The 26,085-nt window shown below is 42.1% G+C and overlaps 1 protein-coding gene across 2 annotated transcripts in view; it reads left to right on the top strand.

The window, feature by feature from the left end:
• The window catches only part of kirrel3a (kirre like nephrin family adhesion molecule 3a), a 277,571-nt gene that overhangs the window by 237,189 nt on the left and 14,297 nt on the right, over positions 1 to 26,085 (top strand). For both annotated transcript variants that reach the window (XM_007244712.4, XM_049468642.1), the window contains 4 exons: positions 3,807 to 3,955; positions 7,163 to 7,290; positions 7,608 to 7,734; positions 17,482 to 17,582. In XM_007244712.4, coding sequence (XP_007244774.2) covers positions 3,807 to 3,955; positions 7,163 to 7,290; positions 7,608 to 7,734; positions 17,482 to 17,582 — 505 coding nt within the window. The remainder of the gene's footprint in view (positions 1 to 3,806; positions 3,956 to 7,162; positions 7,291 to 7,607; positions 7,735 to 17,481; positions 17,583 to 26,085) is intronic.

Below are 26,085 nucleotides of genomic sequence, written 5' to 3' on the forward strand. Positions count from 1 at the left end.
GTTTTAGATCTTTAAAGGAGAAGTCTGGTGCGAAATGGACTTGGGTTGTAGTGAAACATGATAATGAGTAGGAACTTTTATTGGATAGCCCACCTCCATTCGCCTCCAGCATTCAAAAAAAAAAAAAAAAAAAAAACGGAGCTTTTCGCCAGTACTCCCAAGAGGCTTATAATGCTAGCGATAGGGGCATAGTTTTGCCCATGCAAAGAACCAATCACTATTTTTACACCATTAACAAACTCAACGTAACTTCATATTTCATTGGTAGAATTTTGAGGGGCCTGACATTGTGACTTTGGGAAATTTCTAGATGGTGGTAGTCGGAGAACTACCTGAATGTACTGTGCATATAAATAGTGTTTAACAGTTTTCACAGTTTCCTTGCCTGGGCCCTCAGAATTCTACAAATAAAGTGTGGAGCTACTTTGAGCTTGTTAACGATATAAAAGTAGTGATTTATTTGCATTTTTTAAAAAAATGCTATGCCCCCATCACTAGCATTGGAAGCATTGGAAGCCTGTTGGGAGCATCAGCTAAAAGCATTGTATTTGAAATGTATTTAACAAAAGTTTGTATTCATGATTATGTTTCACTACAACCCAAGTCCATTTTACACTGGAGTTCTCCTTTAAGCTTATTTAAGCTTATTGTCTTCCAGAGGTTACCTTGCAAAACCATGAAAATACTGGGTAATTGAGGCCAATGGAAGTAAAGCTCATGTTAGTTGGTAGGGGAAGGGTGGGGCTGTTGTAGAAAACTGTTTAAGGCTAAAAAGCTGGTAAATTGGCTTCAGGGTTCAGTTGACAGCAATTCCTACTCTACAGTAGATCAACCAAGCATCAGTAACAATGTGGAAAGACCAAAGTAAATGAGCCAAAACATTAAAACCATTTAGAATAATATGCTGATGGTCATTTGACCATCACTTTAACTGTCCTGTCAGTTTTAAGGTGGATTCCTAGCAGATCTGATATCTAAAGTGATGTAAAATACCAGTTCACCTTCATCTAGGCTTGTTTTCATTGGACAGAGGTTAGCATGGGCACTCCAACTAGTAGCACTGGTCTGCTCTTAGAGTATTGAAGCATTCCTCCATTTTTTCACCAGTGCTTCCATTAATATTTCAGAGACTTGGTCCAGAGTAGCCCTTCTGTTGTGTCCACACAGATTTGAAAGTCTCTGTTGATCTCTCACACATCGATAAGCCTATGCCTGCCAACATCCTGTCGATGGGATTTGATTTGGATTGGATTTGGCCTTCCTCAAACAACCACAGCTAACCACAGTTGACCACAGCTAACCACAGTTGATTAGAGCAGAGCCACATTTGGAGATGCTTCTACTTTTTCTTGTTTTATTGGCATAACATTATGTATAACAAGTGGGCAAACTTTTCCAAACCAAGCCTTGTTTGTCTGACTAAATCTTGAACCGAATGTTCCGTTACTGTCCGACACACACAGCCTAGACCAGGAGTCGGCAATTAAAGTTCTGTTTTGGAAAATGAAGTGTAATGGGATGGAGTGCTGCTACAGACTAGTAGCTCTCCAGCCCAGTGGGTTGTTGAACCCAATTGCAGAACAGTTGATCTCAAAGCAAAGCAGGTGAACCCAAGAAAAAAGGTATTAAATAAATAAATAAATAAGCACAGCGCTCCTTACGGGGGATTGAACCTGTGTCGTCAGGGTCACGGTCTAATACTCTACCGCTGCATCGGCTAGTGAATTCTTGGGCTTCCTGTCTTATAAGGAGATAGGGAGCCCAAGAATGGCTGGAAAAACAAGTGTTTTATTATTTTTTTATTTATATATTGTTTCATTATCGTTCATTATGGTTCAAGCAACCTCACAGAGCAGATGTTTCATGCTTGTGGGCCACATCTGGCCTGAGGGCTGGCTTTTTGCCGACCGATGGCCTAGACCTTGACGTCTACTGCAGCTGTTACAACTGTAATCGGCTTTTTGGACATGGTCTTAATGTATTGGCTCATCAGTGCATTGGCTAAAAATGTCTTCTTCCATGGATAAATCTGTGCGACATCTTGTCAATATTGTCGGCCAGCCAATAAATCATGTGGGCTGTTTTTTTCGAGCACGTAGAGGGGTGAAAGTGGGCCACGGGTAGAAGGTGAATCAGAGTCAGTGTTGACTGAAAGTATGCTTCAGATCCCTCCAGGGCTTTCTTGTCACCGTTGGTGTCGCAGGCTTTGTTTCGAGGCAAAATTTGTCATCTCTCGTTTCCTCGTTTGTCACCTCAGAAGCGTCTAATGGAAAAAAGCTCAGCTGTGCACGTTTGGCCGGGCGCAGCGGCGGGTTTGATGTGAACATGTGGGTTTAGCGCATGCCGTCAGTGGGCATCAGCCTCTCCTCGGCTGATTGTTTGTTTTGGCGTCGGGGGTCCTCTGGGAGAAGGCATGTGCCACCCGGCGTTTTCGTTCCCCCTCGCGCAGACGCGCCGACAGACAGGAGCCATCAATATCTTAAAAAGCCAAACGATTTCCGCGGCGGTTACGTCTCGTTACCGCGTTCAGAGCACGGAGACACAATCACCGCTGAATAATTCAGCAGCGTTTTTGGAAAAGGATGCACAACAGACGCCAGTTGCTGTTCATTTGCGCTGTTTTGCTGCTATCCTGAGCTGACTAAAGGCTTATTGAATTTTGAATTACAGCATTCGCGCCGTCACTTCGCCTCTCGCGCTCGTCCTCGTCTCTCTCTGGCTGCGGTGTTGAATGACACTCTCACTGTGGCCCACTGAGTGATTTAGATGAAGCGGTGTTTACTCTTCTTCGTCTTTTCTCTTTTCTGCTCTCATGAGAACGAGTTGTCGGAGAGCTTCAGTGCGAAAGCCTATACTGCCGTTAGAAGACGCCCCGAAAATTTGGCCTACATACTTTCGCAGTTGAAGTGCGTCTCTCTCTCGGAAAGCCGAGGAAAATCGTTTCAGAGCGGATACGGCTATCAGGAAGCACGTTGCCTAATTTCTCATACTGCTTTGGGTCTGATTCAATTAAACGAAGGCAATGCAGCAATGCAATGCATTTAAATGTCAGAAATCCATGTAATCGGTTGGCCACATTTCCCCCCTTGGTATGGAGGTTCACAATAATATCATAAACAGCTTATGTTGATATGATGGAATTGAATTTTCCTAACGAGATGAAGAAGTTAATTCTTCCCATCACTCCTTTTGATTTTGATTTCAAAGCGAGTTAAAGCGAGTTCACTGCTGTGAGCTGTGAGCTGTGAACTGCATAGGACTGGCTTTTTTTTATCAGTGCTTTATTAATGCCTAATCAATCATCTCTGAACCCATGTGGGGACTGTAGGAGCAGCCTAACCCAACTGAGAACCTGAAAGTTTTGTCCACAGGTCATCACAAACGAGGCTCCAGCTTTTCCTCCAGCGCTTAATATTTCTGCATAAAGATGGCAGCATCAAAGCGGGACGAAAAGGAGAGAACATGCATGAGAACCTGGTAATGGGTGTATAATAACGGTGTTCTTTTATTCTTCTCCTCCAGAAGACATGCTCCCACGACGGAGAGCAAATGAAAAGGCGCCCCTCTCAAACCGTGTACCCAAAATTACATTAGGCACCTCCGATGTTGCTTTTGTTGTTTCAGAGCGCCATGCAAACAAGAGACGATCACAATGATTTGCCTGTGAAAATAAGGCGCGGGAGCCTTTCATCTCCAGAGCAAGCCGAGCGCGTAGAGAGGCTTCGGCTCTCAGAAAGTCTGTCATGTTTCCAAAGCTCATGTCTTCTTCCCTTTTCTGTGTTTGTGTGTGCTTTGTCGCTGCTTAGATGGGCGAAAGGTGGCGCCGTGATCAGAGACGTGCTGGGAGACAGCTACGAGGCGGTGGTGGATCACTCCTTCTTCACCGAGCCCGTCTCCTGCGAGGTGACCAACGCCCTGGGGAGCACCAACATCAGCCGCAACGTGGACGTCTACTGTGAGCATCATTCAGTTTAGAGACACTAAGGTTTCACTGTCTCACTCTTAAGACATTCATTATAAACTATTTATAAACCCTTTATAAAGGAGCCTTATTTTAAAAATGGTACCAAAGTATCTTAAGGGAAACCAGAGCTCAACTGCTTCTGCTGTTGTTAAAGGTCTCATTCCATCATTTTTAAATTCATTTAAAAATGTCTAGTTGTGGTCTCTAGTATGAATGAATGCCATGTGAGCCATTTTTTTTCGTAAAAAAAAGGGCTCAGGTGTTGCTAATTAGCCCTGCTTTAGATCACTAGTAGAATTAGTGGTCTCTGAAGAAAGTCTGAATGGTTTATTCATACATGCAAACATATCGCTTCTGATTGGCTGACAGCACTGCAGCAGAGAATGCCTACCTGCTTTCCCTCTCAATCGCCACCCCAACCACAGTCAAATTTACAGCTATAAAACTCAAAGGACAAAATGTTTTAAGAGATACAGCCTTAGATATAAAGATATAGCACTGAGTGCTAGGTAAAGTTAACCCTTAAACTTTAAACTACTTTATGTCAGAATCTCAGCGAGGCGAGCGGATAAACGCCCCAACCCCCACAGGTTGACATAGACTCCCTAACGTCTCGCTGATCAACTCATATTTCTGAGGATATTCTTTTACTAGATACTGCAGACAATAGAGGCTAAAGAACAGTTTCATATGCAGCATCATATACAACTCAGAGAGACTTTTTTAGCAGGATTTTAGCAGAAGGAGACCTTTAAATGTGTTAGTTAGATGCTGGTTGATCTATCCACAGATCTCCCTCAGATGTTGCCCAGAGTTGTTTTCTGAAGGTGCTGCATGCATCGCTTTAAAGGCTATTTAAAGGCTGTGAATGAGAGGAGCTACAATTGCAACAACTACTTCCACAGCAGCGTACAGCATGCGAGCAGATGGGCCTGATAACATGCTAACTTTCACAGGCTTATTAACACATTGTGGTTGTGGTTTAAGCCAAGTGTGTGATGATTGAGGCATACAGTTGCCATGATGCTGATTGCTTAGGAATTAGTAGCCTGGCTTCCACTATTCATTAGCAACTTTAGCTAGTTTCAGTCCAGTTCTTAGTAACTTACTAACTCACAAATCCCAGACACTCCCACCAGGTCTTTGTTGGTCGATTACAAACAGAGAAAAAGGAAAACTGATCATCCTGGACCTTCCAGTTGGCCCAGGCTTCTGTTTCTGATGGCTATATTCTCAGAATAAGTTTTTGTAATTGAAATGTTTTTGTAATTGAAAGTCCAACAAATCCAGAAAAGTGTTTTCACTCCAGATGAACCAAACTATGGTTCAGTACATCTTTACCAAGCCACCTTTTGTTCTTGAGTTGTTTTCAGCTTGGTGCAAATGGTAAAAGTCAAACCAATCCAGAACAGTGTTTTCACTCCAGATGAACCGGACTATGGTTCAGCAGATCTTGACCAAGATCGAACCAATTGTTCTTGATTCAGTTGCTTTCAGCTTGGTGTAATTGGTAAAAGTCCAACTGATCAAGAAAAGTGTTTTCACTCCAAATGAACCGGACTAAGCTTCAGTAGATCTTAACCAAGACCAATCCTTTTGTTCTAGAGTCAGTCGTTTTCATCTTGGTGTAGCTGGTAAATGTCCAACCAAGAAACACTCAAGGAAAGTGTTTTAACAGTGCAGAGGAACTGGACCAGGGTTTACTAGACCACACCTTTTCTTCTTGAGTCAATTGTTCTCAGCTTGGTGTTATTGGTAAAAGTTCAACCAATCAAGAACAGTGTTTTCACTCCAGATGACCCAGACTACGGTTCAGTAGACCTTGACCAAGACCAAACCTTTTGTTCTTGAGTCAGTCTTTTTCAGCTTGGTGTAATTGATAAAAGTCCAACCAATCAAGAAAAGTGTTCTTACAGTGCAGAGGAACTGGACCAGGGTTTAGAAGATCTTGATCAAGACCATATATTTTGTTCTTACCATATACAAATGTCATACATGCTATTTTAGTTTGGGCCAAACTGGAATGTCTGAACTACCAAACCAAGTGTGAAAGAACCCTAAGGGACACATTGCTAGACAGGGATTTAGCCTAATATTGGACTACACAACATTTCGTATGTAAAACAACTAGGCTTAATTCTTGTCTGAGAAACCAATCCTATGTATGTTAATTTAAAACTGTCAAATTTACTACAAAGTAACACTAAACACTTACTGTAAACTAAATATAAGCAAGTCAGATGTAGCCCAGAGTAGTAGCTGCGTGTGTCATTTAAAAAGGCTACAAAACCTCGTCCATGTTAACTTTTTCAGGCCTATTAACACATTGAGCCCTATTTTAGCGATCTGTAAAGCACGGGTCACTTGCTGGTTTTGCACAGCTGGAATTAGTTCATGTCTGTGTGTCTTTGGTATCAAGAGGGTGCAAAAAATATGCCTTGCGTGCCTTGAACTCATGTCTTCAGGGTCGCGGTCCAATACACTATCACTTACCCAGTTAGTGAATTGGGACACGCCCTTCTAAGGATAGGGAGCCTAAGAATGGGCGGAAAAAAGCGAGAACGGCAGGCAACTAAAGACAAACAGGGGGGAATGTAAACAAAAGCTCTCCAGAGAAGCATATTTTTATTGTTTTTTTTTTTTTTATAACTGTTCATTGTAGTTTAAACAGCCTCACGTCCTGATGTTTTTATCACTAATTGCCGATCCCTGGTGTATGTGCAAGGCATGAAAATAGACTGTTGACTAGATGTAAGGTAGTAAAGTGCAATACTTCACACTTTTTGCAAGGTGTAAAAAAGGGCCCATTGTGGTTTGAGCAGAGTGTGTAATGATTGAGGCATGCAGTTCCCATAATGCTGATTGCATAGGAATTAGTAGCCTGGCTTCTATTATTCACTAGCAACTTTAGCGAGCTTCAGTACAGTTCTCACAAACTCACCAACTCACAAACTCCAGACACTCCCACCAGGTCTTGGCTGGTCAATTACAATCAGAGGAAAGTAAAAAAAAAACTGGTCATACTGGACCTTTCAGTTGGTCCAGGCTTCTGTCTCTTGCGTCTGTACCCTCGGAATGAGTCAGTCGTTTGGCAGTGTTTCTGAATAATAAGCCTTTGATGTGAAAACAGCTTTCAAGGGAGGTATCATTCATCGTAAGTGTGCATGACTCACGTCTTGTTTGGTGCTCTCTCCGCAGTTGGCCCTCGTCTGGCCGCCGAACCGCAGTCGCTGCAGGTGGATTTAGGCTCGGACGCCGTGTTCAACTGCGCGTGGACGGGAAACCCCTCCCTCACCATCGTGTGGATGAAGCGCGGACACGGAGTGGTGAGAAACAGCTGCGGATCCATCTGATTAAATCAAACCGAACCATTACGTGCAATTATGCGCACTTAGGAGTGTCGTAAATAGATTGTTTTTTTTTTTTACCTGTTCCGGGGTAATTAACAAGTTCACAGAGATGTAAAGGTGCTCCTGGGGGACCTCTAGATTATTTCTCTGTGGCTTCAGCAAGTCCACTGCACATCTGCCAGTTCCATTAGTCACCAAAAGTCAGAGGGTGTGTGAGGAGGTAGAATTTTAATGATGTGTAAAAAAAACAAAACAAAAAAAAAACAGAGGACTCACACAATCTGACTGTCTAGGTGCTGAGCAACGAGAACACCCTGACCCTGAAGGCAGTGAAGCAGGAAGACGCTGGGAAATACGTATGCCGGGCCGTGGTTCCTCGGGTTGGTGTCGGGGAGAAGGAAGTGACTCTTACTGTGAATGGTAAGAACAGTTGCGAAAGTTAAGGATAGTTTTAAAACATTTTTGTGTGCATGTTCTGGGTGTTCTATACATTATACATTACATACTATACATTTGCCATTACTGTATGGACTAAAAAAAATGCACTCTTGAGAGGGATATTCCGTTAGTCTTCACAAGACGTGTTTGTGTTTGTAACACATTGTAACACAATGTGAACTGCAGAAATGTCAAAAATGAAAACAAATCCCAGACTGGTCATGTTCCAGCTAGCAGTGGAAGAGGCTCAACAGTGAGCCTTGTATAGAGCTGCCATAATCCTTATATAAAACTCCCAAATATGATCTTATTGGCTGTCAATATCAGCAAAGTAGAGACTAAGTGAAGACACCACAAACCAGTTAGCCCTCTTAAGAGTACATCACTCAGCCCAGTACAGTAAGTATCACAACACTATAACAGAACAAGCACTCATCGTTAACAACACTAAGTTCCTCATTGCAGCTCTGCATGCAGGGGAATAACATGCTCTCGAAGCTGGTGCTCAAAGTTCCACAGCTTTTTTTTGAAATGCAGTTGATTGCAAATAGCTAAATACACTTCATCCTGAGCAACAATGCACAGAACTTGTACAGAATCCATGCACAACTTGAAAATAAAAAATGTCACAAAAAAACAGTAGTTTAACATAAAGAAGTTTCACACTGCATTGCCCCTGCAAACTCCTAATTATGATCTAATCTGCTGTTGGGATCAGCAAAAAAAAAAAAAAACACTAACCAGATAACCCTCTTAAGAGTACATCACTCAGCCCAGTACAGCAAACATCACTACAACACTCAGCTCCTCATTGCAGATCTGCATGCAGGTGAATAACTGACTCCACAGCGTTTAAAATTCAGTTTAATACACTTTAACTTGAGAGATAATGCACAGAACATTACAGAATCCCTGCATGATGATGCATTACCAAGTTTGCTTGGAAAGGAGCATGTGCATTCAGCCTCAACGGCAATAACTATTGGTGATCAGCCAATTCTGCTGAAAGATGATCAATATCAGACGCAAAAACAGTGTGCATTACTGTGGATCTCTAAATTTTGAGAATGGGAGGAGAGATGATCTGTCGGTCGTCGGTGGCCAGGCGACGCTGGTCCTCTGGTCCGTTGGTTTGCTGGTCCTTTTGTTGAGCTTGCCAGGCAGACTGGCGTCAACTTTGATGCAAGATTTATTTAGCGAGCGAGCGCCACTGCAGACAGAGCTATGCATGCAATCAATAGACAATAAACAGCGATGAACAACAATCACGTACAGAATTCATTCTGAGCGGTTGTGTAATGTGCCTTGAGGACCGCTCAAGGTCATTGAATTGATTTGAATGCATCGATTAAACCCTGTGTTCGGGAGCGCCTCTCTTTCGGAGATGTAATCATAAAAAATGGCGGGGCAGCGCGCACGAGCGCATCAAATAGTAACAAGGCTCCCACGGAGAAGATGGAAATTTTGTTTTTCTTATGCCGCGCTATAGGGCCAGTTTTATTGGCTATGCTTATTCGACCTCAGATCTATCAATGGAAAATGGGCTTCTGGGGCATGTATTCTGTCTGTTTTGATGGAAGGCCTGACCCCCTTGAGCCGTTGCAATAACACAGTCTTTCTTCGGCGAGGCAATAAGTCGCTTTAATGCTTTATGAATTCTTTATCTGCTCTGCTTTTCCCTCTCAGCCATTTGAGGGACCGTCTGGCTTCACTGTGAAGGGACACATAGTTCTTAAAAAAAAAAGAAAAAAAAAAGGGAAAAAGCCATGCTTCCTTCAGTTTATCCAATACCAGCGCTTTGTGCTTTGTGCTGAATCTCGCACTATTCAAAGCCGGGCTGAGGGACGCGCTAATGCCTAAATAGCCTGAATTAGAGGGATTATCTGGATGCAAAGAAAATATGATTATGGATTAAATAATGAGGAAAAATAATAAAACAACCACATTAGCTTTCCTTATACATTATCCTCCTATTTTTTTTGTTACTCATAAAGGATCGTTTTGGCGTGACTTTGCGTGCCAAATGACTCCAATAACGCCGGAGCCGAAGGAAGCGCTCGAACGGGCGGCGGCACCTCGACTGATCAATGGCTTTGTTTTCAAAGTGGAGCGTCAGGGATGAAAACACACCCACTCAAGCAGAGCAAAAAACAGCATGTAATTAGCATCCCTTCTAGTGGGTCACTGCCCCTCAAGACGACAAGAGTGGAGGGCCAACATCCAAGCAGTAATGAGAGCAATGCTCTACCGTTAGAGTAATGTGTACGAGACAATAATGCAAAATAGAATAAAAAAACAAAAAAAACAATAATAACAAGCTAATTATGAGGATATTTATAGTTAATTCATTCATTACAAGCGCTAATATTGGAGCTTTGGACTGCTGCAGCTGTCTTAGTGTTGTTTATTGAAAGACAGTTCTAGAATGCTGGTTTTAAACCTTTTAAACTCTTAGCTTAGCTCTTAGCATTAATTAGCTTTAATAGCACAATATATCATTCTACTTATTTTTTTTTTAAATTGGAGGAATATCTTGGCCAAGTGTATAGTTGCTAAATTATTGGTAATTTGAGTTTTTTAGCCGTTTAGCTCTGTTTAGTTCCATTCATATAGGATTTACATGCAGTCATTTACTGAGACAGCACTGTAGCAGTAATGCTAGCATCCTTACTGCATAAAAACTGCTTGGGCTTTTTTTTCGGCTTACTCACAAGCGTCCTCTCGCTGTTTGAAATAATTTCGTAATATAATGGGGAAGATAGGAAGGATAACAGAGATCGAAGATAAATAGGCTCTCCATAACCTCCATAGACTCTACTTAGTGCATAAAAATAGCTGCCACTATGATCGGGATATTGCTGGTTCGAATCCCGGTCATACAGCTTGCCGTCAGCTGCCGGAGCCCTGAGAGAGCACAATTGGGCTCGCTCTCTCTGTCTGGGTAGGTAGATGACGTTCTTTTCCCTCATCAATCCTAGGATAATGACAATCAGCTCGAGATATCTCGAGTTGAGTCTCGGTGGCTGACTTCACCTGACTGATGTATTGGAGGAGACATGTGCTAGCCTTTATCATCCTTGTGTAATGGCATCTAGCTAAATTGAGAAGAAAAATGGAAGAAATTTACTAGAAATACTGCAGCAATATGATATATTTGGAAAACACTACAGCATTAATATTGCCCAGACTCTACTTAGTGCATAGAAATAGCTGCCACTATGATCGGGTGATCGCTGGTTCGAATCCTGGTTATGCAGCTTGCCGTCAGCTGCTGGAACCCTGAGAGAGCACAACAATTGGGCTCGCTCTCTCTCTGGGTAGGTCAATGGAGCACTTTCCCCTCATCACTCCAAAGGGTGATGTTGATCGGCACAAGGCATCTGTGAGCTGATGTAGCTGACTTCACCTGACTTCACCTGACTAATGTATCGGAGGAGGCATGTGCTAGTCCTCACCCTCCTTGTGTAATGGTATTAAACTAAATTGAGGAGAAAAATGGGAGAAAATTAGAAATGATTCTTTAAAAAAAAAAAAGTTGGATATCATCACATGTCGCCAATCCCTGAACCTGTAATTTCAAACTTAAAGCCCTATTCAGAGTTTTATAATTGGAATTTCCTGACATTCTATAAATTCATATACAGCGTTATCATGGTATCAGTTCTTTAAATATCATCTAATACTGCAGCAATATGATATATTTGGAAAACACTGCAGCATTAATATTGACCAGACTCTACTTAGTGCATAGAAAAAGCTGCCACTATGATCGAGAGATCGCTGGTTCGAATCTTGGTTATGCAGCTTGCCGTCAGCTGCTGGAGCCCTGAGAGAGCACAACAACTGGGCTCGCTCTCGCTCTCTGGGTAGGTCGATGGAGCACTTTCCCCTCATCACTCCAAAAGGTGATGTTGATCGGCACAAGGCATCTGTGAGCTGATGTAGCTGACTTCACCTGACTAATGTATCGGAGGAGGCATGTGCTAGTCCTCACCCTCCTTGTGTAATGGTATTAAGCTAAATTGAGGAGAAATAAAAAAAAATAGAAAATTAGAAATAAATCTTAAGCTTGAGCATCATCACATGTTTTCAATGCCTGAACCTGTAATTTCAAACTAAAAGCCCTCTTCAGAGTTTTATTATTGGAATTTCCTGACATTCCGTAAGTTCATATACAGCGTTATCATGATATCAGGCCTTTAAATATCATCAAATACTGCAGCAATATGATATATTTGGAAAACGCCGCAGCATTAATATTGCCCAGGACTCACCAGCACGCTCTCTAATGGGCGCCTCTGTTTTCTCCCAGTGTGCGCTGGGTGAACAGGAAAGACATACGAGCTTCCGCTCCCTATTCCTCACTGTCCCTTCTGCTCTCCCTGGTGTTTGGAAGCAGCTTCCTAGGCTGAGGCAGTAAGATAAAGCCATCTAATTATAGTGCTCATTTACGGCCGCGATCCCACGTCAGATTTGTTTGGCTCCCCCGGAGGACTCTATCGGAACAGGCTGCTGCTGCTGCTGCTGGTGCTGGAAAGCCGTGGAATGCTATCACAGCCCCCCCGTCCTCCCCCTCGTCCACCAGCAGCTCCAGCTTTTGTAGCCATGCGTAATTAAGAGGAGGAGGAGAGAGAACACTGTTTCACAGTTTGGTGGAGGAGAAGCGCTCAGTGTCGCAGAGAAGTGTGGGAGAATTCAGCAGCGCTGTGTTCAACGCTGAGAACGCTGCTTTTAATATGATAATAATAAAAAAAGGGAAAAAAAACTATACAATTATTTTTATTTCCTTAATTTATTTTTTTCTTTTAAATTAAAAGCAGTAATGTTACTGAATGGGAATTATTATTATTATTATTATTATTGCAATAATAAATTATATAATATTATCAATATGCTTCTATGATCTTCTCTACAAAGCTAAATCTTTACAACAGTAACAGTCAGAAGAAACAAGAAAATACATTGTAAATTTAATATTGAAAACTATATTAAAGCTATACAGAAACACATGCAGAATTAGTTTGTAAACCCCCCCAAAAAAGTTTTAAACACTTTTTTTTTAATCACACTATAACAGTGCTGTTAGCATTGCAGCTCCAACACTGCTGAGGCTAACTGTTTTGTCTGTTAGCAACATGGCTTTTATCTGGCCAAGCCTAGCTGTTACTGTAGCATTGCGGCTCCAATACCACCAAGGCTAATTGATTTGTCTGTTAGCATCATGGCTTTAACCTGGCCAAACCCAGCTGTTAGCATTGCAGCTCCAACACTGTCGAGGCTAACTGCTTTCTCTGTTAGCATCATGGCTTTAACCTGGCCAAACCCAGCTGTTAGCATTGCAGCTCCAACACTGCCGAGGCTAACTGCTTTCTCTGTTAGCATCATGGCTTCAACCTGGCCAAGCCTAGCTATTAGTATTGTGGCTCCAACACTGCCGAGGCTTGTTGCTTTGTCTGTTAGCTTCATGGCTTTAGTATGGCTAGGCCGAGCTGTTAGCATTGCAGCTCCAACATTGCTGAGGCTTACTGCTGTGTCTGTTAGCATCATGGCTTTAACCTGGCTAAGCCCATCTGTTAGCATTCATAACACTCATTCAGAATGACCTACAGAAATGATACACAAGATGTACCCTTGGACTGTCAACAACCTGTAGCGAGAAATCAAGTAAAAAAAAACAAAAACAGCTAAAATCCACTCGTGCACAGAAAAGTGCATGTGTACTAGTATGTGATCTATTCTGGCTTTAACTTGACCCAGACTAGCTGTTAGCATTGTGGCTCCAACATTGCTGAGGCTAACTGCTTTACTGTTAGCATCGTGGCTTTAACTTGACCACGCCAAGCTGTTACTGTAGCATCGTGGCTCCAACATTGCCGAGGCTAACTGCTTTGTCTGTTAGCATAATGGCTTTTATCTGGCCAAGCCCAGCTGTTAGCATTCATAACACTGGTTCAGAATAACCTACAGAAATGATAATATTCTGGCCAAGCCTAGCTGTTAGCATTGCAGCTCCAATACTGCCGAGGCTAACTGATTTGTCTGTTAGCATCATGGCTTCAACCTGGCTAAGCCCAGCTGTTAACATTCGTAACACTGGTTCAGAATCACCCATATAAATGATACACAAGATGTACCCTTGGATTGTCAACAACTGTGAGCGAGAAATCAAGCTCAGAAAAACAGCTAACTGCTTTGTCTTTTATCATCGTGGCTTTAATTTGGCTAAGACTAGCTGTTAGCATTGTTGCTCTAGCATTGCTGAGTCTAACTGCTGTGTCTGTTAGCATCATGGCTTTAATCTGGCTAAACCCAGCTGTTAGCATTCATAACACAGGTTCAGAAAAACAGCTAACTGCTTTGTCTTTTCGCATTGTGGCTTTAATCAGGCCAAGACTAGCTGTTAGCATTGCGGCTCTAACACTGCCGAGGCTAACTGCTGTGTCTTTTAGCATCGTGGCTTTAACCTGGCTAAGTCTAGCTGTTAGCATTGCGGCTCCAACATTGCTGAGGCTAACTGCTGGGTCTGTTAGCATCATGGCTTTAATCTGGCCAAGACTAGCTAGATCTATCATATTTGCTTTTCAAATGATGTTTATTATTTAGTTATAAATATATTTAGATAATGCTTTAATGTTATAAATAGGGAAAAATGCTGTCATGCTTTAATATTGTGATCTTTTCTAAGATGATTTTCACACTGTAAAAATCTGATATCATTGCGACCCTAGTGGAAAAAAAAAAAAATAAATAATAATAATATATAAAAATCTCAACAATCTTCACAAAAGGTGAATAGCCACGTGAAGGTCGTATACATGGCTCAATGATAGAAATGATAAACTGTGTACTAGCTATATGTGGCTTATTTAAATATATAAGGCTCGTATCAAAGGTCGGCACTCTAGTGATGAATAAGCTACTTAAGAAGCTGAAAGCCAGGCTGTGTTGAGTATGTGTGTATTGTGTGCTCGCTTATAACAGTCTGAAGTAGGAGTCAGAAATCACAGAGAACTCCAGGGATTATCTATCCGGAGAGGTGGTGCTGTCATCGCAGCTTTGCAAAGGTTAAAGTTCACCTGTTTCAAAGCCTCACACGTTGCAAACACACTGCGAAAATTAAATCTCCGACAAGTCTCACCAGGCTGAGCTCTTATCACTTCTAACACTCTCCCTCTCTCTCTCTTTTACTCTTTCATTCTCACACTTTTTTAGCTGTAAAAACGCCACCTTTACCCCACGTTGCCCTGCATCTGTCTGAAGATAAAATCGCCGTTTTCACAAACTGCCAGTTAAAAAATATAAAACATTGCATTGCTTTTATTGCATTTATGATTATTGTATTACAGCAATAATGTGTACAAATAAAAGGATTTTATGCTAAATCAAAGCTTTGCTTTACTCACTTTATTGAAGAGTAACTTCTATAGACTATTTATAGTATTTCCAATGAACGCAGAGTTTTATTTATTTGTTTTTTTTTGGTGGGCTATTCACAGCTATGAGTGTCTTTCAGTTTTCACTGTCCACCATCTGTACCTACATCTGCACAAAAACTACTGTATTTTTTTAAACAATATTGTAGTAATTGTAATTTTAACATAATTTTACTTAATTCCACTTGTGTAATAATAATAGTAATAATAGAATCTCACAATAATGCATGTACACTGTAAGCCTGTATGAGTTGAATTGGTTTAAATGAAGGTAATTTGAGGTAATTTGTTAAATAAACTTTTAGTTACTTTTAGTTACTCTGCCTAAAATGTAAGTTAACTTAACAGATTTCTTATTTTTCTCACGTCGTTGAATTGCTTTGCACAACAATTCTCCCCAAAATGTTATTTTTTTAGGTAATAAAACACATTTTTAATTATTCTTTGATTTAAAAATGCTAATAGAAAATGAGTTGCTCAAAGAAAATGCTATTGAGTGAACACACAAGTAGCTCATAAACTGATGCGTACTCTTATAGCCTACAACATACTATAGAGAACTTGTGCGATTGCTGGTTCGAATCCTGGTCATGCAGCTTGCCATCAGCTGCCAAAGCCTCGAGAGAGCACAACAAAAAATTCAGATAAAGACAGAGAGCAAACTGGGTGCAACCATTAATAAATGTCAAAAACGCAGTGTGTATATATATACACACTGTGATCTTGGAACAAAAATATGTTTCTAAACAATACTCAATACTTGAGTTAGTTGAACATGTGTGGGCACGTATACACTTAAACTGAGATCTTTGAGTTGAACCAACTTATAATAACTGAGTTTAGTCTGTTGCCATTAACAGCTTATTTTCCATTGGCTTCTGTCACAATCTATTTGCATACTGGGTGTGTCCAACAGTTTCTGACAGACAGTGTAGTGATTCCCCCCTGGGCTACCTTAAAAATAAATTTTCAAATAAATCCAGTTCCCCTTTAGTTCTAATAACTTTTTAGTAACTCCATTTCTTAAACATTTGAGTAAACCTTTAACTCAATTTATGCAATCTTACAGTATAACAAAAATAAAAAAGGTTAAATTAGCTTCCCCTTTAGTTGTAATAACTCGATGTTCTAAGTTATGCCAACTTAAGTGTCCATTCCCCGTTACTTAACTTTTTTAAGGCAACTGGTTTCCTCAATTCTTTTAAGTAAACTCAACTTGTCCGGTCTTACAATATAACAACAACAACAAAAAAAGTTAAATCAGCTTCCCCTTTAGTTGTAATAATTTGATGTTCTAAGTTATGCTAACTTTTTTATTAAGTTTTCATTACCCATTACACTGAAAAAAAAATTTAAGATTTACTTAATAAAAGTTAGGAAGGTTTTTCCATGTAAAAACAGCAAGTCAATTTAACAGAGCATATATTCAAGTAATAGTATTTAACTACACATTTTTCAGTAAATGTTACTTTGCAGCACATTTATTGAATTTGATTTTACTCAGGGTATCTTGGATGGATGGATATGTATGTATGTATGGATGGATGTATGGATGGATGGATGGATGGATGGATGGATGGATGGATGGATGGATGGATGGATGCTTTATTGATCCCTGAGGGGAAATTTTGGACATCCAGCAGCGGGTATACACTGTACACAAAAGTAACTACGAAGGATAAAAAAAATAAATAAATAAATAAAAATACAAATACCAAAAAATGTGTATAACGATTTGTATTTGTAAACAAATACAAAAAATACAAATACAATAAAATATATAAAGTATAAAAGTACAAAAGTGCAGTCTGTAGTGTGTAATCTTAGTAGATTTTATAGTATGATTAGTATGATTTAGTTAAAAAAAGTTAGGAAAGTTTTTTTTCGTGTAAAAACAGCAAGTAAATTTAATTCTGTGTATTTAACTACAAAATTTTCAGTAAATGTTACTTTCAACACATTTATTGAATTCGATTTTACTCAGTGTACTTAACTTTTTTAAGGCAACCTGTTTCTCTCAGATTTTTTTTTTTTTAAGTAAATTCGACTTATCCGGGCTTACAGTGTACAGTCAGTGTAATAAACAGCTTGTTTTTCAGCGCTGCTATCAGCTTAAGCCTTATGTGTCCTTGCGTGTCCCTGCAGGCGACAAGTGTGTGGCATCTTTGTGTGTGTGTGTGTGTGAGTATGTGTATGTGTGTGTGAGTGTGTGTGTGGCGTGTGATAGGCGGATGGGGGTGTGTAGTGAAGCAGCTGAGTAGCTGACTGACTGACTGATTGTCATGCACGCTTTCAGGCCCTCCCACTATCTCCAGCACCCAGACCCAGCAAGCTCTGTACGGCGAGAAGGGCCAGATCAAGTGCTTCATCCGCAGCACCCCTCCTCCGGATCGCATTGTAAGTGCTCGTCTCTCTCTTCCTTTTCTTGTTTTTCTCTCTCTTTCTGTTTTCCTCTGCCTCTCTCGCCCCGCATGGCAAGCTCTCCCTCTCTCCCTCTCTCTGTCTTCCCTAACCCGGGCCATTGATACGGCAGTGGGCCAGCGGCCAGCAGCTCCGTACTCATTACCAGATGGATCTCCTCTCCAGTATCAGACAGCCTGCAGCTGCGGGCCGCTTTCCACCAAATCACTTCCAAGTTCAGCAGTATGAAATGATGGGCAGCACTCTGCTGAATAAAGGCAAAAAATAATGGGCGATGATATACGACGTTGAGTTGCATGAAGCTCGCCTGCACGACTGCTATGACTTTATGCTCCCAGACTAATGGTGCTTAAAAACAAACGTCTCTGTACTCTGCTTTCACCTCTGGAGTACTGTTAAAAGAGTGTAGCACTGTGTGTGTGTGAGAGTGTGAGTGTGTGAGAGTGTGTGTGTGTGTGTGTGTGTGTGGTTATATCTCTCCATGTGCAATGTGTTTACATTCATTACATTCAAGACCACATATCATCTTTCTTTCTCCCTCTTTATTTGAAGCCGTATCTAACTGTGCCCGCCTGAAGATAAACCCATATGGCGTCACATCAATGTCAAAAATACCAGGCGAAAAAAAAAATTAACCAGCGTGTTTTAACATTTCGCATGTGTACATTTTGCATGTTTAAATAACTTCTCGTGAGCACAAATGTGAAACTAGCAAGCAACAAAAAGTTAATCATATGCACGCTGAAGAAAAGCAGGTTGTTTGGATGTTAGCATAGCCAGTTAGCTAACTCTCCTGCTGTCCTTCTGTCCCCGCCCTGCTCTGGCTCGTAAAGGTAGGCGGTCCATCACGAACCCTCGAGATATAAGCCAGTAGCGCTCGCTGAGAGAGGCAACCCTGACTCCGCCCCCAAACTGTCAAAACCACCCCTTTCAAAACTCGAGCGCAAAACACTCAGTCGCTCGAGCACTCGATTCACTTTTTGTTGCTCGCTAGTTTCACATTTGTGCTCCCGAGTGTAACGCCAGGTAGTGAGGAGTGACGCAAGCCGAGTAAAATAAGCAAACAGGTTTATTAACAGGCAGTATAACAAGAAACAGTAAAGCCAGGCAAACAAAGATCTCACCGAAAACCAAAGACGTAGTCGAAAGTACAGTCCGAGTTCGTAGCCGAGTATCAGTCCAACCATACAATAAATCCAATAAGGGCAAGACAAAAGACATAAACCAATAATCCAAAAAGAGAGTCGTAACCATAAAGCCAAAACGAGAAACGATAGGAGAACGCTTAGTATGCAACATCAGTTAACAATACCTCGCGGTGTTTGTTTACATACTGCGGACTTAAATACCGGAGCTAGATGGGTATGAACCGGAACTAACTCAGAACACAGGTGAATCAGAGCGTCGGAGCGAAATGTGATTGGGTGAAGTAGAACGGATACTGTTGGTGTCATAATCAACGGGAATCTGGGAAATGGAGTCCGGTAGTGTGGAAGGAGAACGAGGCGGCGTGACAGTTCCCCCCTCCAAAGAGTCCGAAGGAGCCGAAGGACGAGGACGATGCAAGGAAACCACCTCCTCCCCCCCAGTGGCGTCCTGGACAGGCAATGCAGAAGCAGAATCGGAACGGACGGGAACCCTGGACCTTGGACGACCTCTCCTGGAGCCGCGGACGGAACTGGAAGAAAGGGCAGAAACCGAACCATGACGTCTACTCCGTCGAGGAACCGGAGACCTCTTCCTGGGGCGACCTCTGGGGCGTGGAGCCGGACGAGACGGATGAGACCGATGAAAGTCCTCCACCATTAGAGGGTCCAGAACATCCTTCGCTGGCACCCAGCTCCTTTCCTCAGGTCCGTAACCCCTCCAGTCCACCAGGTACTCCAGGGCTCCCCCTCTCCGTCTGGAGTCCAGCAGTCGTTCTACCGCATAGACTGGATCACCATCCACAGCCACCGAAGAAGGAGGAGGCGACCCAAGCGACGTCTCATCCAACGGACCAGGGATAACCGGCTTTAACAAAGATACATGAAACGAAGGACAAACACGGTAATGAGGAGGCAAATCAAGACGGTAGGTGACTTCATTAATTCTCTTAATAATCTTAAAAGGTCCAATGTACTTAGCTGAAAGTTTTTTATGTGAATCTGGTTGCCGGAAATCCCTGGTTGACAGCCAAACCCGATCTCCAGGAGAATAGAGGGGGGCCTCGCGACGTAGGCGATCAGCCTGTCTTTTCTGTCGCTGTAATACTGCCTCAATACGCCTGTGAGTCTCCTCCCACACTTCCTCGCTCCGACGCATCCAATCGTCAACTGCAGGAATGTTGGAGGGTTCAGCTGACCAGGGCATGATGGGTGGCTGATAGCCTAAAAAACACTGAAAAGGAGTCAATTTCGTGGTGGAACTGATCAAAGAATTCTGAGCTAGTTCGGCCCAAGGAAGGAATTTAGCCCAATCGTGAATGTTGTTAGAACAATATATCCTCAAAAATTTACCTAGCTCCTGATTCATTCGTTCACATTGGCCGTTACTTTGAGGATGGTAGCCAGAGGATAAACTAACAGAAATACCTAATCTATTCATAAAGGCTGACCAGACTTGAGAAATGAATTGAGGACCGCGGTCGGAAACAATATCTTCAGGGATACCAAACACACGAAAAACATGATTAAACAAAGCTTCAGCAGTTTCTAAGGCAATGGGCATTTTACAAAAAGGAATGAATCTAACACCGCGAGAGAATCGATCTATGACTGTCATGATCACTGTCTGACCCATAGATTCAGGGAGGTCTGTAACAAAATCAACTGCAAGATGGGACCAGGGCCGAGCAGGTACGGGCAATGGCACTAATTTGCCAGCGGGGAGAGTACGAGGAGTTTTACACTGAGCACAAATAGTACAAGAAGCAACAAAGTCATGAATGTCCGAGCGCATGTTTTCCCACCAAAATTGATTCTCCAATAATGCATGTGTTCGAGTCTCGCCAGGATGTCCTGAAGTGAGAGAAGTGTGGGCCCATGTGATAAGTCTATCTCTACACTGGTCAGGTACATAGGTCTTATCTAAGGGACACTGTGCAGGGGGCTGTGAAGTGGAGTTAATCCGATCAATCTCTTCTGAGATCTCCCATCGGATGGGAGCTACCACAATGCCTGGTTTCAGAATAGTAGAGGGTTCAGAGCTTTCTAAATTCTCGTCCTCGTAAATTCTAGAGAGAGCATCTGCCTTGGTGTTTCTGGAACCTGGTCGATAAGTGATAACGAAATCAAAACGTGCAAAGAAAACAGACCAACGAGCCTGACGTGAGTTTAAACATTTCATGGATCTTAAATACTCCAAATTTTTGTGGTCAGTGATTACTACAAAGGGATGTAATGATCCCTCCAACCAATGTCTCCACTCCTCTAAAGCTAGCTTAATAGCCAAAAGTTCACGATCGCCAATGCCATAATTACGTTCAGCTGGGGAGAGCTTATGGGAGAAATAAGCCACCGGGTGCATCTTACTGGGGGAACCGAAATGTTGGGAGAGTACAGCTCCAACCCCTACACTGGACGCATCAACTTCGACTACGAAAGGTTCCTTAGGCTCGGGATGTTTCAATAAAGGGGCCGTAATAAACACTTCCTTGAGAGAAGAGAAAGCAACAGATGCTTCTTCTGACCAGACCAATTTTCGGGCATTACCTTTTAGCAAGTTTGTAAGTGGGGCAGCTACTGAACTATAATTACGTATAAATCTACGATAAAAGTTAGCAAAACCCAGAAATCTCTGTAATTCCTTGACTGATTTGGGAAGAGGCCAATTAGCAACAGCTTGAACCTTCCTATCATCCATAGTTATACCAGTAGTACTGATCACATATCCTAAAAAGGAAATGGTAGACATATGAAATTCGCATTTTTCTGCTTTGACGAAAAGCTGATTCTGAAGTAACCGAGTAAGCACAGCACGTACATGAGAGACATGAGTATGTAGATCAGGTGAGTAAATAAGGATATCGTCAATATATACTATGACAAATCGTCCTAACATATCACGGAGTACATCATTAATGAAGGATTGAAACACGGAAGGGGCATTCTTGAGACCAAAAGGCATAACTAAATATTCATAGTGCCCCCTGGTGGTAGAAAAGGCAGTTTTCCACTCATCACCCTCTCTGATTCTTACCAAATTATAGGCACTACGTAGGTCTAACTTAGTGAATAAAGAGGCTCCACGTAATTGTTCAAGAGCCACCGGAACTAGAGGCAGTGGGTACGGATATGTCTTGGTAACAGCATTGAGTTGGCGATAATCGATACAGGGGCGAAGACCTCCATCCTTCTTCTTAACAAAGAAGAAGGATGCGGCCACGGGAGAGGTGGAAGGACGAATAAACCCCTGAGCTAGAGCTTCCTGAACGTACTCCTCCATAGCGCATTCCTCAACCTGAGTTAATGGGTAAATGCGTGATTTAGGAGGTATCTGATTATTAATAAGTTCAATTGCACAGTCATAAGAACGATGTGGGGGAAGTTGAGTAGCACGAGATTTGCTAAATACTTCAGATAAATCTGCATAATCGGAAGGAATATGTGTAAGTGATTCCTGACCTGGGCTCTCTACCGTAGTAGCCTGAATCAACAATTTAGGACCAGTAATACAGTGATCATGACAGTAAGGAGACCAAGAAATGATTTCACAATTAGACCAAGAAATCAGAGGGTTGTGTTTCTTCAACCAAGGAAGTCCTAAAATAATCTGATAGCTAGTGTCCTTCATTACAAAAAACCTGGTCTCCTCAGAATGCAGGGCGCTGACTTTCAGTTTGACTGGTGTGGTGACGTGGGATACGGCTCCTTGTCCTACTGGGGTCCCATCCACCGCAGACAGCCTCATTGGATTCTCCAGGCACTCGAACTGGATCTGGAGACTTCTGGCCAGCTGCTCATTAATAAAGTTCCCCTCAGCACCGGAATCAATCAGAGCTGGAAAAACACAGGAAGAGGACTGGCAGAACAGAATAACAGATATAATAAATGATCGTGAAAACATGTCAGAGCTTAGTCGGCTTACCCTCTTAGCGTGTGGAACCCCCTCCACACGCTTTCCCGAGTCAGAAGCAGGTGGCTCATATGGACGGTCCGGGTTGCCATGGTAACCATGGGATTGCCCACCGTTGGACGAGCCTGACGACTGTTTTCGCTGAACTCGGGGAGGGCAGCTCCGACACTCGCGTAACATGTGCCCCGCTCTTCCACAGTAGAAGCATAATCCAGCCTGAAGTCGTCGCCTCTTTTCTTCACTCGATAAACGGGTAGCATCCACTTGCATGGGTTCTTCCTCCCTGAAAGTGGGCCGAGGAGTAAATCCAGATGCACGGGGCGTAGCGAGATGAGGAGTAGGGATACCAGCTCTACGACCAGGTAAAGAGCTTTGTTTAAGCTGATCCAGTCTAATGGCTAGCGAGATTAGTTCATCAAGGGGTAATCCATCGTCCTTGCATGCTAATTCGGATAACACATCAGCCCTGAGTCCGTTACGAAACATCACTCGTAGCGCCGGTTCATTCCAACCACTACCAGCAGCCAGAGTGCGAAATTCCAGAGCATAATCAGAAACAGACCGATTTCCCTGACGTAACTGGACTAATAACTCCCCCTGAGATTGTCCGTGATGAGGGTGATCAAAAACCAGCTTAAACTCACTGAGAAAGTGTTCGTAGGTGCTATGCTCAATGCTAGGCCAGATAGCAGTAGCCCAATCCAAAGCTCTACCGGTAAGGCGCGATATAAAAAATGAAATACGCGCTGCATCGACGCTCACAAGAGAATTGGCAAAAAATAGCGACATTTGCAAAAGGAAACCTCTGCACAAATCCGGAGAGCCATCATATTTATCGGGTTTGCTTACCGGAAAAGCCGCCGCCGAAGGATAGCTGGGAGCGCTAGCTGGAGAGCTAACAGAGGCCTGGTTAGCGGAGGCTAAGCTAGCTGGCGTGGCTACTCTCAGCTGAGCAAGCTGATTAGCAATATCTTGGAGGCTCGTAGTGATCCGAGCTAACTGAGAGTGCTGCTCAGACTGCTGAGTAGTAAGAGTGGTAACGGTGTTAGCAAGGCTCTCGAACAACTGGCTATGCTGTTCGAGAACCCTCCCCTGGTTACCGACTGCCTGTTGAAGATTATTTAATTCGGCCATCACTAGCGGCGAGGTATTATGTAACGCCAGGTAGTGAGGAGTGACGCAAGCCGAGTAAAATAAGCAAACAGGTTTATTAACAGGCAGTATAACAAGAAACAGTAAAGCCAGGCAAACAAAGATCTCACCGAAAACCAAAGACGTAGTCGAAAGTACAGTCCGAGTTCGTAGCCGAGTATCAGTCCAACCATACAATAAATCCAATAAGGGCAAGACAAAAGACATAAACCAATAATCCAAAAAGAGAGTCGTAACCATAAAGCCAAAACGAGAAACGATAGGAGAACGCTTAGTATGCAACATCAGTTAACAATACCTCGCGGTGTTTGTTTACATACTGCGGACTTAAATACCGGAGCTAGATGGGTATGAACCGGAACTAACTCAGAACACAGGTGAATCAGAGCGTCGGAGCGAAATGTGATTGGGTGAAGTAGAACGGATACTGTTGGTGTCATAATCAACGGGAATCTGGGAAATGGAGTCCGGTAGTGTGGAAGGAGAACGAGGCGGCGTGACACCGAGAAGTTAATTCACACATGCAAAACGTTAAAACACGCTGGTAAATTTTTGTTCACCTTGTATTTTGTGCCCTTGACTTTTAAAATTGATGTGACGCCATAAATCCAGCCGTTTTCACACACTGCCAATTAAAAATAATAAATTGCAATGCATTTAGACCTATGATTACAGCAAAAATGTGTACAAATAAAGGATTTTATGCTGAATCAAATCAATCATTTTACCTCACTCACTTTTTTGAACATTAACTTCTGTATACTATTTATAGTATTTCCATTGAAAATTTCACTATCCACCATCTGTACCTACAAGGGTTTGTCAATAAAACTGAAACACCTATCATTTTAGTGTGGGTTTTAGTGGGAGGTTTCATGGCTAAATTGGAGCAGCCTGGTGGCCAATCTTCATTAATTGCACATTATTGCACCAGTAAGAGCACATACGAGTGTGAAGGTTCAATTAGCAGAGTAAGAGCACAGTTTTGTGCTCAAAATATTTTAGAATGCACACAACATTATGGGTGACATACCAGAGTTCAAAAGAGGACAAATTGTTGGTGCACGTCTTGCTGGAGCATCTGTGACCAAGACAGCAAGTCTTTGTGATGTATCAAGAGCCACGGTATCCAGGGTAATGTCAGCATACCACCAAGAAGGACCAACCACATCCAACAGGATTAACTGTGGATGCTGTAAGAGGAAGCTGTCTGAAGCTGCCCAAATCACGGCAGAATTCAATGTGCACCTCAACTCTCCTGTTTCCACCAGAACTTGTCTGTCAGGGCAAAAAATGATGGTGGTCTAAAACCAGGTGTTTCAGTTTCATTGTCCAACCCCTGTACACCTGCAAAAAAAACAACTAATATTTTTGTAAATTTAAGATCATTTTATGCCACTTATGTAATATTAATAATAGTAATAATATTATTACTATTATTAATATAGTAATAATATTATTAATATAGTTATAATATTATTAATAATAGAATAGCACAAAAATGCAAGAATACTGTAAGCAGTTATAAGTTGATTTGTTGAATGTAATTGGCTTAACTTGTGGTCATTTGAGCTAACATGTTGATTAATCTTAAATATTTTATATGTTTTATGTATGCTGTTAAATTGCTTTACACAATAATTCTAACTAAAATGTTAAACATTTTCAGGTAATAAACTGCATTTTTATTATTCTTTTTTTTATATATGTGTGTGTGGTTAGGTGACTCTGTGTGTGTGTGTGTGTGTGTGTGTGTGTGGTCATATTTCTCCATGTGCAATGTGTTTACATTCATTCCAAGACCACATATCATCTTTCTCCCTCTTTATTTAAAGCCGGATCTACCGTGCACGCCTGTCAGATTCCAGTAGCTCTCAGTATACAAAGGCTTAGCACCGGATCTATAGGTTTTATCCCACCGCTTCACACGCCTGACACAAGCCGCTGCTGCAGCTCCTGTTGTTTGTAGGTACTGCAGCACAGGCTAGCGCGCCAAGCAACCCCTTCTGGTCCTCCTGAGACTCCTGAGCGCACCAACATATTTACTTCAGATATATTCACACACTTTTTCACACTCCTCTGAAAGAGCTTCACGTGTAGATCCCCACTGCACTCAGTGGAAGAGCACCATCAGTATTATGTGGGAGTGTATAGTATTATACTGTACAATAGCAAAAAAAAAGTCGATTTATTCATCCTTTATTCACATAATTTGCAGATAAATTGGGATATGGGAGATGTATTCGTCATGATATCATGTGTAATAATCACA

This window comes from Astyanax mexicanus, chromosome 20 (assembly GCF_023375975.1).
Source record: "Astyanax mexicanus isolate ESR-SI-001 chromosome 20, AstMex3_surface, whole genome shotgun sequence".
NCBI lineage: Eukaryota > Metazoa > Chordata > Actinopteri > Characiformes > Acestrorhamphidae > Astyanax > Astyanax mexicanus.